Source organism: Neolamprologus multifasciatus, chromosome 23 (assembly GCF_963576455.1).
Source record: "Neolamprologus multifasciatus chromosome 23, fNeoMul1.2, whole genome shotgun sequence".
Taxonomy (NCBI): Eukaryota; Metazoa; Chordata; class Actinopteri; order Cichliformes; family Cichlidae; genus Neolamprologus; species Neolamprologus multifasciatus.
In genome coordinates, this window is record NC_140460.1 from 32,294,658 (window position 1) to 32,309,420 (window position 14,763).

At 39.8% G+C, this 14,763-nt stretch overlaps 2 protein-coding genes across 5 annotated transcripts in view; both read right to left on the bottom strand.

Annotated features, from left to right (window-relative positions):
• The window catches only part of mgat5 (alpha-1,6-mannosylglycoprotein 6-beta-N-acetylglucosaminyltransferase), a 98,743-nt gene extending 96,954 nt beyond the window's left edge, over positions 1 to 1,789 (bottom strand). For 2 of the 3 annotated variants that reach the window (XM_085149937.1, XM_085149936.1), the window contains exon 1: positions 1,631 to 1,789. The gene's annotated coding sequence lies outside the window, so the exon portion shown is untranslated. The other variant, XM_085149938.1, reaches the window with a different exon arrangement.
• Positions 1,790 to 2,779: 990 nt separating this feature from the next.
• clic5a (CLIC family member 5a) lies at positions 2,780 to 14,763 on the bottom strand. Of its 2 annotated transcripts, none has more exons than XM_085149939.1 (6): positions 13,982 to 14,763; positions 8,090 to 8,199; positions 5,623 to 5,748; positions 5,432 to 5,538; positions 5,185 to 5,348; positions 2,780 to 5,091 (listed from the first exon to the last, which is right to left on the bottom strand). In XM_085149939.1, the coding sequence occupies exons 1-6, from the start codon at positions 14,495 to 14,497 to the stop codon at positions 4,927 to 4,929; spliced, it is 1,188 nt and encodes a 395-aa protein (XP_085006065.1). In that variant the 5' UTR covers positions 14,498 to 14,763; the 3' UTR covers positions 2,780 to 4,926. The 2 variants fall into 2 exon arrangements, with proteins under 2 accessions (XP_085006065.1, XP_085006066.1); XM_085149940.1 differs by lacking the exon at positions 13,982 to 14,763 and adding an exon at positions 10,603 to 11,079.

Consider the following 14,763-nt stretch of genomic DNA (forward strand, 5'->3'; position numbering starts at 1 on the left):
TCCCTCCATCTTCAGTCCCTCCTTCCTCACCCCTCTGCTGCTTCTGCTGGCTCTCCACCGGAGCCCACCAGAGCACACCCTCCCCTCGCACTTGCACACACGCACTCTCCAATGATTTCTTGCCAGTGAAGCATGCCACTGAAGCAAAGCTCCTTTTCCTCAGGATTTATAATCCCAAAGGCTCCAGCAGCAAAAAAAAAGCAACTCAAAGAGCTCTTTATAAAGCCAAAGGGCAGTCAGTGGCTCACCTCTGGATGGACACTACTCCCAGCATTAGCTCACAGCGTACAGTCGAGGATCATAAACAGGAAGGAGGTGAGGTTTTGCTGGGTCACGTCTAATAATACAGGATTTCCTCCCATTCTGAGGGGAAATCGCCAAACTTGTACCACCACACATGTTTAAAGACATCTTTACATCCTTTGTGTAGACAATACAATCACATTTGGAGCCTGCATGATAATAAAGCAGGATGCATTTCATATGATCAAATCAGTGTGTCATAACCTGATTACATGAGGCTACTAATGGGTGCACGCTGAAAATGAGTGGCCTGCTCTGGCGAGCTGAGTGCTTGAGCAATGAGCACACAAAGAATCTCTCACTTTCTGTATATCCTTGTTACCAGGTATGACCAGCTTTGCCTGCCCTGGTATTTTCTCCAGGCATTTCCTTTCATTTTCAAACACCGGTCCTTTTCCGGGCAGCTGATCAAAAACGCAGGTTCTTCCAGAGAAAACGCCGGGGGGCCCCACGGGGCAAGAATTAAAACGATTAACTTCCACAGCCTGCTATATCAGCCTATGTCACCAAAACGCAACATCACCTCTGGGAGCAGACGCGTCTCCCTCGCTCGTGTCTAACAAGCTGGAATGCCTGGTTACTGTTTCACCAAGTTAAGAAAGTGCTCTTAAAAAACACGAGGAAGTGCAACACAGTCCGAGAAGAACAAGGTCGTCTGTCAGCCACACACCGCGGAATGTTAACGACTCACCTTCGTCCGGTTAACAGCTCCGTGGAGTGAAACAACACGGAGCTCTCCTGGTGAAGTGCAGGCAGCTGCTCCGAGGCTGCTTAAATAAACTGTCCTTGACCGAGACATGTTACAATGACCTGAGAGTTGGGCTTTTTGTTACTCCTGAACAACCTGTTCTCCGTAGTGATGCCATTCGGGCAGAAAGAGCAGCCATCGCCGCCTTCACTGTAACACCGCGTTACTGTAGTTTTAGTTATAAGCTAGCTAAACCGGCAGTGTAATAACAATGGGACCCCCTGCTCGCTGCGGCGATTAACGTCCTGACTCCCCAACTGGCTCGAAAAATCAGCTAGCGTTCACGTTAGCTATTCAGCTCTGTTACCCACCGCTGGGCTCGCCTTTTACACATCCAGCTGCCTTTCGTGCCAGCTATCAGGCTATCCTAGCTTTGCTTTGGAATAGGGAGATGCCTAGCTGTCTAGCTTCCTAGCTACGACCACCACACATTTCACAACAAAACAGCCGCAATGACAAGTCGCCCACTCCCGAGCACACAAGGCAAAACACTGCGCCTCTTCTTCCAGCGATGTAACCCTAACTACGGGGCAGAAAACGAGCCCCGGAGCCGTTGCTGTGGGGAAAGACGGGTCTCACCTTTGCAGTGGTTTCTGTCGGCAGCCCGCCGTGATGCTACGAGATGGTTTTAAGGCTTGAGACCCCACATTGAGCGCGCGGAGCCGTCGTTATGTTGAATATACCAGAGAGATTCTGGGCACAGCGCACGAGCCTCTGTGTTCGCTCTGCCCACTTGCGAGGCGAATAAGCGCTCAGGGACCGTCTGCGTGTTACTAGCCCGCGGAAAAACGCACAAAACCATAAAAGTGTATCGCTACTATTACTACTGCTGCTAATAATAATACTACTGCTAATATACTAATAATACCTACACTAATACCACCACCACCGCTGCTACTACTACTGCTACTAATAGTAATAATAATAATAATTATTATTATTATTATTATATTACGTATAATACTGAGAGGGATCTATAGTGAGCACTTTTCTGATAGTGATTAGCACAACAGATGATCAGGCTTCAAAGAAACATGATATGATTTTATACCACAATTATCTTTTTTGTTTGTTTTTAATGACATTTATGACAGGTGGCAATTCCCTTTAAATGTGACTGTTTAACAGAAAGAAGACACCTATATTAAGACGGTCCCTAACTGCATGCTCCTTGCTTTATATACGCTGTTACAGAGCAATAAAACTTTGTGTTTGCTGCCATCTGCTGGCTGGTAGAAGCCACAGACTGTTCATATCTGGACTGTAAAGCACTCAGTCATCATTACTGTCAATTGCTGCTCCTTCACGGTCCTTTTTGCACATCTGTCCTGCTGTTACATATACAGTGCATTTTCTCATTCGACCGGGATCATACCTTCAAGCAGATACTGATATCAGAATTCAGGAAATTTAAAAAGAAATACTGCAATGCAAATAAATTACACTTTTCACTGACCCATGAAAACAGAGAATTTCAATCTACAGCTTGCGAGAAAGCTGTATTCATCACCTCTAGAGAAGGGCATTATCAGCCTGAGTGGAAATAAAGTGGATGGTTGTGCTGTCGTGGAATATGATGAAATGTATTTCCATAAACATATCAGAGAAAACCTGTTTTGTGTTTTACTGGGAACATGAGTGCTGTCAATTGTTCACTGGTCTTTTGTATGACTAGACCGCAGCATGCATGATGAAACAGTTTCCAGTGAAAAACCACGAGCCCCAAGGTCAGCCTCTGAGAAAATAGATTTAATATTCAAATAAGCAACACAGTCTACACAGTGGCTTGCAATCATCAGAGAGAAGACGAACATGGTAGTTGATCATTTACAGACATATGAAGTTTGGGTTTTTTTCCCAGAAGCTCTACAGAGATGACATGAAAAATTCACATTCCTATCATATTCAAACATGCATCATTTACTGTACAGACATAGAGCCGAAGGCAGAGGTGAGCTTGATTCTCACTAAGGCACCCATGATTAAATCCTCTACCATCAGTGTGCATAAAAGAACTAGCTAAATTTGGTTTATTTAGGTGGTTACTGTCATGTATGATCTTTTTATTACAGGCTGATTTCCCAGACTGAGAGCATTGTTGTTTATTAATCAGAAAAAGAAAGTTATTGTTGAAAACTAGACTGTAACCTATTAAAAAAGGGCTACAGAGTAAGTATTTGCTGTAAACTACAGTGTGAGGCAATATAACAAGAAAACTATATTAACAAAAGAAAAACAAAGATTTGTAACTTCTTACAAAAATCTGTCTTGTACTTTGTATATAACTGATCAAATAAATGGTTAATTGCCTTGTTAGAAAAAGGAAGGCCATCACAGCGCTGACGCTGCACCAGTAAAAGACAAACTGCTTTGGCTGAGACACGTTTTTAGCAGTGCTTTCCTCAAACACTCAGGAAAACTGGAAAACACAAAATCATATCAAAATCAACAGGAAAAAAAAAGAAACAAACAAACAGAACAGTTAGATTCACCAATATCCAAGACATTTATGACACTAAAATATGATTTTAATTAGTAAGGAGATAATACTTTAGTAGAAATTGGGATAAACACATCTTAACCTCCTAACACTCACTGGCTGTTTGGGGATCTGCTGTCGAGTGCAGATTTTTACAAAACATTTTCCTAGACTTTTGACACCTTGGTTTGAATGACTGTTAACATCAACTTTAGAGCATTGTTAGCTGAAGCAACGTAGGCAATTATGCTAGATGTGTGTGTGTTGCTTAGGCAGCTATGCTGACAAATGTTGCATCTATAAGCAGGGGCGCCTCCAGAATTATTTTTTCGTAGGGGTGGCCACTAAAAATATTGGGGTGGCACACCAAAAACCAAACTTACGTTTTGTTATGCTGTTGTCAAATATAGGTTACTTGAAAAATATTGTGTGGGGTGGGGGTCACGACAGGAAATACGAATTACAAATATTATATATGCCGGAATAAAAAACAAGTTAATGTTTCACCTTATTGTATTATTGTAGGGGCATTCCTTTCTTTTGATCCAAAGTTTTCCAGCTGTGAAAATATCTGCCTATCGGTAGTTTTTAATATGTTTAATATGAAGTTGTAAAAGTAAAATTGAGTATGCCAGGTGTCAGCTATTGCTACTTATTTAATTATTAGTGTTTATTAACATATAATGTTTCTAGAGGCTAATGATGTAATGTTGCTTGGTACAATACCACCACAAAACTCTCTGTACAAAGCAAAGCAGTCCTTCCTTGCACTTGACTATGAATAGTAGGGTGTGTTATATTTGCATGACCTGTAAACAAAAAGGGAATGTTTTTTGTTTGTTTGTCTTTCTTTTTTAAAAAAAAAATTGCTGGCATTTGATTTTAATGCTACAGTTTTTTCCTACTTGTACATTTTCGCTTTGATCATTGTGTTTGAATGTAGTGTGAACTACACTCCCCAGGCGATTTTACTTAGTTCACCTGCTGTCAGTTTATTAATCACTGATGACTGGACAGTTGTTGCTTAAGGCAGGGATTTACTATAACTAAACACTGAGCTGCAAACTTCATACATTTTTTCTCATTGAATCTTTTTTGAAAAATGATTGTAATGTAATCATTATGAAACTATTTTCAGCCTCTTTAGTTTGCAAGCATCGTTTGATGCATCAGACATCTGCTGCTACACAGTACCATTACAAACACGATTCATGATTTTTAGCACCTTCTCTGAAACATCACACCAGTGTGCAACAGTTAAACATATTTACTATATTACTATTACAAGTGACACACACTGTGCCAAAAGTGTATGTAATGGTTTTCAAAAAGAGAAGTGATTTATTAGATATTTCTCAATAAAAGATAAAAAGGTTCTTGAGTGCTTGTGATGCATTCATTTCCCCAGCCTCCTGGCGACATCCTTATAGGCTAGCTCGATTTCCACATCAGCTGCACAGGTGTTGATGAACTCGTCCTGTTTGTAAGCATTTCCGAGGTACCGCCACAAACCTCTGAACTCTGACGGGATCTCATAGTTTCTGTATTTCTTTGCAACCACCTGCAAAAGCGCAAGTTATTTTGACACTGCTAAAAGCCAAAGTTAAATGATTAAAGTAGCTGAAGATAAAGAAACCACTCCGGCGGAGGCTACCTTAACGACATGAAGCTTTGGTAGAAGGTTGCAGTCAGCAAGTGTCAGTTCATTTCCGTCCAGGAACTTGCGGGTGGATTCTCCCTCGTCTGCCTCATCAGGGAGAGGACTAATCAGGTACTCGTCCAGCTTAGCCAGGGCCTTGTTTAGATTGGCCTCTAAAGCTAAAACACACAGGAAGCATTACCATAGGATTTTAAAAGACAAACCCATTTATAGACATATTTCCTGGGTGCTGCAGGCTCACCTCGATTTTTATCTGGTTTTGTGTTTTTGACAAAAGCTGAAAATCTGGCAAATATGTCATTTCCTGCTGTGTTGGATTCACGATTCTTTGCTGAAAGTTTGGGGTACCTGACAAAACAGCAGAACATTGTTTCGGGTTGTTACCTGGCCTATTTACCAATCTCTTTTTGTCTGCTTGTGTGTGAGACTTACTTTGGTGGAGCCAGCTTTTCCTCCAGGAATTCCTCTATTTTGTTGACATCAGAGTAAACTTCCCCTTCGAAAGTGAGGAAGGGCGGGTGTGTCCCAGGAGCCAGGTTGTGAAGATCAGCTGGTTTCCTGATTAGAGTAGAATCATTTTTACACACACAATAAATATGTCAAATATGTAATAACACTGATAATGTAGTAATGAAGCTCTTAAAACTTAATTGCGACCCTCAGAGATTTTGTTTATTACCGTCATGTATATCTCAGAGCATCACTTGGAGCCATAGCGTAATTAAATAGACCTCTGAAAGCTATTTTTAACTTTTGTTGATAAAAGAAAATGTTAAGTAGGTTTGTGTAATACTGCAAACAATATCAAAAAAATTTTCTGTTTTTCTTATTTAACAATGTTTGTTTTATGGCTATTTTGAGTCACAGAACTAGGAACTATTCTCAAAGACTGCTTAAAGAAATTTCAATAAAGCTTATAAAAGAATGTTAAAAAAATAGTCATACAATATACAATGTAATACATTTCGTAGTATGTTTACATGTTTCAATAAAACGCTACATCTAAGCTGTGTCCAAATTCAGAGGCTGCATCCTCCATAGGACCCGGCTTTTGTGGTCTACGTGGGTCGGGTCCTCTGAAGGCCGGGTAGGCTGGAAGTGAGCGGCTGTGAAATGGGACGGTCTAGCCTTCAGATTTGCATCACCGCCGACTCTGTGAAGTTTAATAAACTCAGCCGTTTGCTCCTTGCTATCTAAAATATAACAGGACACCGCTGTAAATTCTCGACCATCTCACACTTCTGTTTTATCAGTTTTCTGTTTGACGTTTTTTCAGCTGTGTAGAAACTATAACTTTAATCACAGCCAAACTGATTTACTCACAAACAAATAAAACACTGAAAAAAGCCAAACAAGAACTGTTTAAGTTATCTAAGTGACTTATATATTATGTTTAACCTGAGTAGCAAAAGACCGCGGGGGGTATGAAAACAATGTGCCTGGAGTCCGGTGTTCTCGCCGGCTAGCTATCGAGCTGGAAAACAAATGTCTCCGGAAAAAAAACCCTCTGTTTATAATAATAATAACCTCTGTTTATTTGTAATTAAAAACCTCTGGAATTAAATAATGGTATAGAAATAATGCTCATCTGTATAAGAAAAATGACCAGTACAGGGACAGTACGAGGGAAATTTCTTTTGCAGTTCGTCTGTAAAGCTGCAGTTGCGCTTTGGCATCTTTTAAACATCACCAGGCGCGCTACTGCGCGCTGTCTGTCCCGCCTGTGAGCGCAGAATAACAACTCACAAAGCCACAGCTTGGGGATGACGTTTGGACCCATATGTAACGTACGTTACACATATGGGTCCTCTGTAGGAAAACCCGAACATTTTCATCAATCTCGATGGTTGGTCACCCTAGGACAACCTTCGTTGTGTCGCTGTGATGTAATCGCCCTACAAATGCGGCCTCAGCAGGATGCAGCCTATGAATTTGGCCACAGCTCTTGTTCCCATTTTCATAGCAAAACATAAAGAAATGAAGGGAGGATGAAGACTTTTGCACAACACTGGATGATAACTGTATCATGAACTGTATTAAGGGTTAAAAGTAAGCATGATTAAGGCTGTGGCTGTTTTGAATGATAGAGGCACCTACCCATAGACATATTCTATGGCTAGCTTGCTTGCTAGCCAAAATTAGCATCATAGCCCTTAGCTAGCAAGCTAACAATTGAAATGTTAGCTACTAATTCCCACAGACTACCCTCTTGTCCAAATGTGTTTTTAAAAATGGCAACCCGAAGGCTCCAAAAGCTACATCCATCTATTACATGGAATCTATGACTTAAACAAGGTGAAATTTTGACTATTTGGTAAAAGAGAATTACTGCATTTGAATAAAACACCAAATCCACACTTTTTAGCTTAAATTTCAAAACGTACATTTTAATTACTGATTTTATCTACTGTTCTGATTTTATCTACTGTTTTTTTAATCAATTTTAAATCATGCTTTTTATTTGTTTTTGTTTTTTAATGTCTCTGTAAAGCACTTTGAATCACCTTGTTTTTGAATTGTGCTATATAAATAAACTTGCCTTACTGCAACAAAGAGCTAAACAGACAGAATTCCTGTTCCTACAACTGTGCAGCTGAAAATACAGATCTAAACGTAATACTAATATTGTGAGAAAACTTTATTTGCATTACATTGTGTATCTATTAATTTATTTTATTAATTAATTAATTTATTTTTACAAGGAACGTGACCAAGAGAAGAATTTATATGAATTTTGGGGCTCAAATAAAAACAGGCACAAAAAATCCCAACCTGAACAACAAAAAACACCAGTTGAGATATTTTATATACTTTATAATATGTAAATGCTTGATTGTGAACTGTAACTTGACAGCACAACACTGTGTTATCATTTAACACAATAACATTTAGTTATTACCTCTTTAGGTCAACAGTGGTGACGTTGAAGACAACACCTTTCAGCCACAGGATCATGAAGAGGCGCTGGGAGAAAGGACAGTTTCCAATGCTCTCGCCATCACTCCCAGCCTGTAATATAGTTTAGAGCTGAGTACAAAACAGAATGTGCATTTGTAATACATAGAGATGAATGCTGACTTACTCTTCTTTTAATGCATGCAAGAATCCACTGACAGACACATTTACACACATACACTGATTCACACACTTGCACACAATGCATGCAGTCCCGATGAGCTATCAATTAATCAGCTCACTGGCACAGTGAGAGACGAAGAATCAGTGCTTTATAGTGTGAAGCGGGGGTTTTGCAGTTGGGCTTGTGTGTATATTATCGAAATAGAAAGTGTGTATGTTTGTGTACATGTGTTCTTCAGTGTGTGCGTGAATGCAAAGCTGCAACAGGACACTGTAACGAGACACCAGGTCTAACATGAATAATCCACGCTGCTTCCATTACATGCTTCACTGCCTGTTTGGACTTCTGGTCCCTACCTACTGCAGCAGTGTGTATCAAATCATACAACAGCGCTCACTGTCGAGCCAAGGAAAAAACATTTTTCAATCTTATTTTAAGAGACGAAAACCTATTTTTGCCAAAAATGTACTGTATAAAGCTTATAGTGTTTCAACAATTTTCTCATTGCTGTTGCCATCCATTCAGGTACAGTACAGAAGACACTGAAGCACTGAATGTTGCATAATATATACATTTTAATCAGTTGCAATGTGAAGAACCTAACTTATATGCCACTTAAATCATATTTTCATGTGATTTGTGGTAATTGGTAATTAAATGCTCACTGCATCTACTGTATACAGTAAGCTACCATTGTTTCCGATTCACTTCTCCAATCCAACCTCTTCTTCTATCAAAATCAGCAGGAAAGTAACAAAAAGCAGGATTCTCTTCCTGCCCTTGTTGATTGCTGCAGCTAGCAAAGGGAAAGTTCACTGACCAGTCTGTAGACTTGCCTAACTGTGACTTTAGTGGTAAATTTCTCAGCGGCTGCAGAGAACACTCACAGCCAGTTAGGGAATACTCTTTTTTTCCTCACGACTGGTGGTTGCCAGATGGGTCTTTTTCAACTGATCCTATAGCAGCACCACGACTGACAACAAAAATGATTAACGCCAGTTAAAGTTAACGCCAAGTGGTCAATGGTCACAGTTCTGCAAAACCTAAATTAAAAAAATCTTGGTAGATTTATATATATCCGAATATATATTAGAATCAGAATTTTAATCTATAAAATTATTATTTTTTAAATCTACTAACAGTCTCAAAACAAGCTAAAAGTTAAACCAGATAGCTTAAAGTTTACTAGTTAGCCAGTCAGTTCATTTTAGCATAAAGACCAGAAATAAGGAAAACAGTTTGTCTGGACTCAGTTTGGATAGAAACTAATCAAACAAAATTAAGAAACAATGACACTCGGTTAATTCAAACAAATGAAATGAATATGTTAATTTGTGGACTCTAGAAATGATGAGAGATGTGCTAGCTTACATGGCTAGCTAATGTCTCCTTTTTTCTATTATTTTTAACTCAGCATATATGTTCAAGTGTCCACAAAAATGGAATAAAGGAATAAAAAACAGAAAAGTAACATAATGAAAACTATTTGAAAGGTCATACATTCATGTTATGGTCTCATTTCAGAAAGGAAATGAATGTTCTCTTTACAGATATGTCAGTAACTTGTAAAGTGGGAGGAATTTGCCTTAGAGTCATCTCGTCATCACTAGTGATGACTCTTATTCTGAAGAATAGAAAAACAGACTTTTTGGAAAAAAAATAGTAAAATATTTTTATTTCTGTTAGGTAGAAACAAATTCATGAACAGTTTAATAATTCATAATTTCCTTGACTGCTGATTGTGAGGACTGTATAATGTAAATATTCTGATTGTTTACTTTTAGAGTTATGGTTCGGGTTTGTAGTCGTCAACAACTTTGACCTCAGTTGGTTAAAGGGTTTCTGGCTGAAAGTGTATTACTTAGTATACGTAGCAAGGATACATGTTATGCATTAGCATATTACGCCACATGCCAACAGATATTGAGGCTTAACCTTCAGCTATTAAAAGCTGCTGCTCTCAATACTGAAAGGACCCCAGTAATAATTCAGTGGGAGAGAGCAAGAGAGAGATTGTTTGTGCACGTGGGTGTCAGGTTAACACACGGAAAATCAGCACGCTACAACAACAACAACATGGCATGCACACGCTTGAAGAAGCCTAACCCCCCACCTTACCAAACACAGTCGCTATTTAGGTGATAATAATGTGTGCATACTGAACTTAAATGTTACTTGTCATACAAAAAACAAAAAACATTATCAACAACATGCAAACATATGCAAATGTGCAGCGACATTAGATTCAGAAGTGAGACAAGAAATGATCGAATATTAGTTTGATGTTAGTTTGTGATGTACACACACCAAAATGCACACATTTAGACCCCCACCTTGACAAACAGCTCAATATCAGGGTCCTTGTCCTCCTCGGTGGCAGTATCCGTCATGGTCAAGAAAGACTGGCTTTGTTTACGTGTTTTATTTCCACAGTGCAGTTGTATTTGTTTGTGTGTATATGTTAGTGAGCCAGCTCAGTTGTCAGCAGATTCTCCTCCGGCTCCATTCGGTAAAGTCAGCTCAGCCCCACAGCAGCTCTGTCAGAGTGTCAGCTGAGGATGAGTGACGAAGAGAGAGAGAGGGAAAGAAGGTGGAGGGGGTGGTGTGTGTGTTTGTAAGGGGTTGAGTTTTCTACCTGAGTTCTTAGCCGTGGGGGCGTGACATTGCTGAGCAAAAATAACCCCTCTGTGGAGGGGTGGGGGTGTTGGTACTAATGCAGTAAGTAGGGAAAGAACAGAGCAAGGGTGCCCTGGCCCCTCGCAACTCTTACAGCTTTGATGGACAACAGCTGGGTGATTCTGAATCACCACGAGTCATCGTTACCATCTCAGACTTGTGGTGACTCAGACATCACCACCCATAGGTCTCATGGTGTCTGTGTCAGCATGGCAGCAAGGTAATGTGCATGGTTTGTTTTGCACCCTATATCAGTGCTGTTCATCCCTGTGACCAAGATGTTTTAAAGGGATCAGGAACAAGAAACATGATAACTAAATACAGTGTACAAAGTTGATGTAGAAAACATTAGGCATAATTTTATTTTAGTTTTTGCCCTGTGATATAGCCCTTTAATATAGATGATATTACATTACAGTGGGACTGCACACAAGCTTAAACTTCTATTCCAGTTCAGTCCATTTATGTAGTGCCAAATGACAACAACAGTTGCATCAGTGCGCTTTATATTGTAAGGTAAAGATGTTACCATAATAGAAAGAAAACCACAACAATCAGATGGACACCCCCCCCCCTCCCCCAACGAGCAATTTGGCAACAGTGGGAAGGAAAAACTCCATTTTAGCAGGAAGAAACCTAAGTCTTGTGAAGACATGATTTGCAAAGTAGTGAAGCAAGTATTTAGACCAGGGGTGGGCAACTCCAGGCCTCGAGGGCCGGTGTCCTGCAGGTTTTATCTGAGCAATCTGAGCAATGGGACTAGAAGGGCCTTGGTAAGGAAGGTGACCGAGAATCTGGTAATCATTTTGACAAAGCTCCAGGGTTTCTGGGTGGAGATAGGAGAAACTTTCTAGGAAGACAGCCATATCTGCTGGACTAATCAGGCCTGATGGCAGATGGTGAGACTTCTTGGTAAAAGGCACATGATAGCCCGCCTAGAGTTTGCCAAAAGGCACCTGAAGGACTGTCATAGAAAAGACTGAACTCTTTGGACTAAATGCCAAAAGTCATGTCTGGAGGAAACTAGGCATTGTCATAACCTGGCCATTACCATCCCTAAAGTGAAGCATGGTGGTGCTATGGGGATATTTTTAGGCAGCAGTGTAAAACGAAAAACATACAAAAAAATTATTTCTCATTTGATATATCTATAGAACTAAGAAGTGCAACCTGAATAACACCAGATGTATATTTTATCCAATTTAAGGAATTTTTACAATAATAGTTTTTGGCATATTTCAGATTTTATTTTCAAACTAAATTATTTTTACATTCAGAACTTTTGTCACACCAGTGTATCCTGTTTTGAACATTTTGCATAAGTGGCAACCCTGTAAGGAGTTGGTACTTATGCACTTTACTACAAATAATAAAGTGTATACAATCATAATATACAGCTGACAAAAGAAAGACAAATATAAGTGTATTTCTACACTAAGCATTATGTTCTTTACTATATGACTGGTCTCTCACAGAAAGTTTGTACATCATGCAGGCTAATAAATCATTAAGGAAACACCCTCACACTGTTCTGCCAAATGAACATTTGTAATTAGTATGTAGAGTTTTCCAAAAGACCTGTGGACATGTTCCAGGAGGTAAAAGATAAAGAGAACTTTATCTTGTTGCAATGATGTAGCCTTTAATATAGCTAATTACAGATGAGCATCTATATTATTATCATTATTATTATTTCACAAGGGAGTTTCCCCTGTCAGGAAATCAAACGTGAAGTCACTCACTGTGGTGACCCTTTGTGAATAAGGAAGCAACTGAAAATAGTTTCTTCTATTATTATTATTTTTATTAGTAGTAGTATTAGTATGCTGAAGTCTGTAACACAATAATTTCCAAAATAAAAAAGGAATAAATCATTTATCATGTTATTTTTATAAAGGTGCTCTTTAGAAATGAGTACCGAAAGTTTAGCTTACTAGCTGTCAAATCATAGCAACTGATGCTAGCTAGTCAGGTGTAAGTGAATGTAGAGTAACGCAGTGTACACAGTTACCAGAGTTAGCTAGCTGTGTCTGTATATTAAATGTGTATAGCTATCTAGTGACTAAAGTTTGGTTCCTAAGATAACGCAAGGCTAATGTAAGTGCAAGGTAATTTAGACAGCACCTTATCAGACCTTAGAAGTTATTCAAACTGCTTTGCAGGCAAAAGATAAAAGAAATAAAAGATTATAAAACTGAATCTAACCAGAGGTACGTGTTTCAGACGTTTTAATTTAGAGGTTTTAGAATGAGTCTAAGAGAAAGTGGCATCAAACGGATTACTTTAAATGAATCAGGATATTCACAATGAAAGAGTTCAGAGAACCTGGGATTAGTTTGCGGGCTCTTTGTTGTTGCCTGCAGCAGACTTCGGCCTCTCTAATTCTGCTGCAGTGGCCTCTGGGTTATATTGCTATGTGCTGCTTTAGTGTCAATGTGTAACATTTATGATCCCTGTGTACTTGAGTGATAGTGGACTTTAGTGTGGAATGTGCTGATTGTGTAATAGCACATGTGTGGATTTAGAATGCTTATCGCTAATATAAGCTCGATAGACGAATGAAACGGACACACTCTCACTGTATACATAACACACATGTACATACCACTCTTCACATGGTCATTTGACAGGGACCGTCCCCAACTATCCCGGCACTGACTCCGAACATTCCCGTCAGTTCAACTGAGCTTATATTTAGAATCAGAGTATCTCCCTCCAGCACACATCAACACATGTACAGAGAAATGACTAAATAATACGGCCTATTAATAGAAGGATGTTTGTACTGAAGAGGCAAGGTTCAAATGTGGCTTTATCACATTCCACATAAACTCACACACTATAGATAGTCACCGACCTTGTACACCACAATGATATGAACCTAATAATGACTGAAATTTATGGACGCTATAAGTTAGTTCAAAGAAAGAGAAGACGGCGTGTATGTATGTGTGTGCGTGTCCTGTATATAATTAATTATAATGTCCTGTAAGGTATATTTTACATTCACCTGATTTGAGCCTTTCTCTTTCCTACCTTAACAAAGAGCACGACCTTTGGTCCATCTTTGTCAGGCACTGGCTTCTCCTTAGCTGTTTCCTTCTCAGAGGCTGATGAAGATGATGATGATGATGAGGATCTGCGTGATTTGTCCACCTCCATCTCCCAGTTTAACTCATTCAACGGCTCTACCTGTGTGTTCTCCTCTTCTTCTTCCTGTTTTTCTACTTTTTCTTCCTCTACCTCCTCCTCCCCACTGGAACTCCCCTGCTCCACTTTCTCCTCTTCTTTCTCATGAGAAGAAGATGAAGACGATGAGGAGGATGAGGAAGAGGACGTGCTCCCTCTCCTCTCCTCTGCGGGAGGCTCAGGCGCCGGAATCGAAGGAGGAGCTGGTATTCTTCTTGGGGCCACTTCGGCGTTTTCATACTGAGGAGTCAGATGCGAAAGATCTTCATATGGGGCCTCGTAGGGCAATTCATATTCACCTGACGACTGGTTCCGGTAGGTCGGCTCTGGGTTCTCGTACACATTCCCCTCAGAAAGATCCATCCTGGTTGGAGAAATCAAACAGAGATGGTGGAGCGTGCCAAGGTGTAAAGCAGAGTGAGGGCAATCGCAACAGGGCCTATCTTATCAGAAGATACCCCAATCAGGACTTTGGACAGGGATGGCCAAAAGGCTGGGCCAAGGGGAACTGCAGTAAGTCAGTATACTACATGTTATTACTGCCTTAGTGTCTATAAACACAATATAAGCGTGTTTAAAAAATATATATGAGGGTCCATTCATTCCAAAATTATGTTCACACTGTCTAT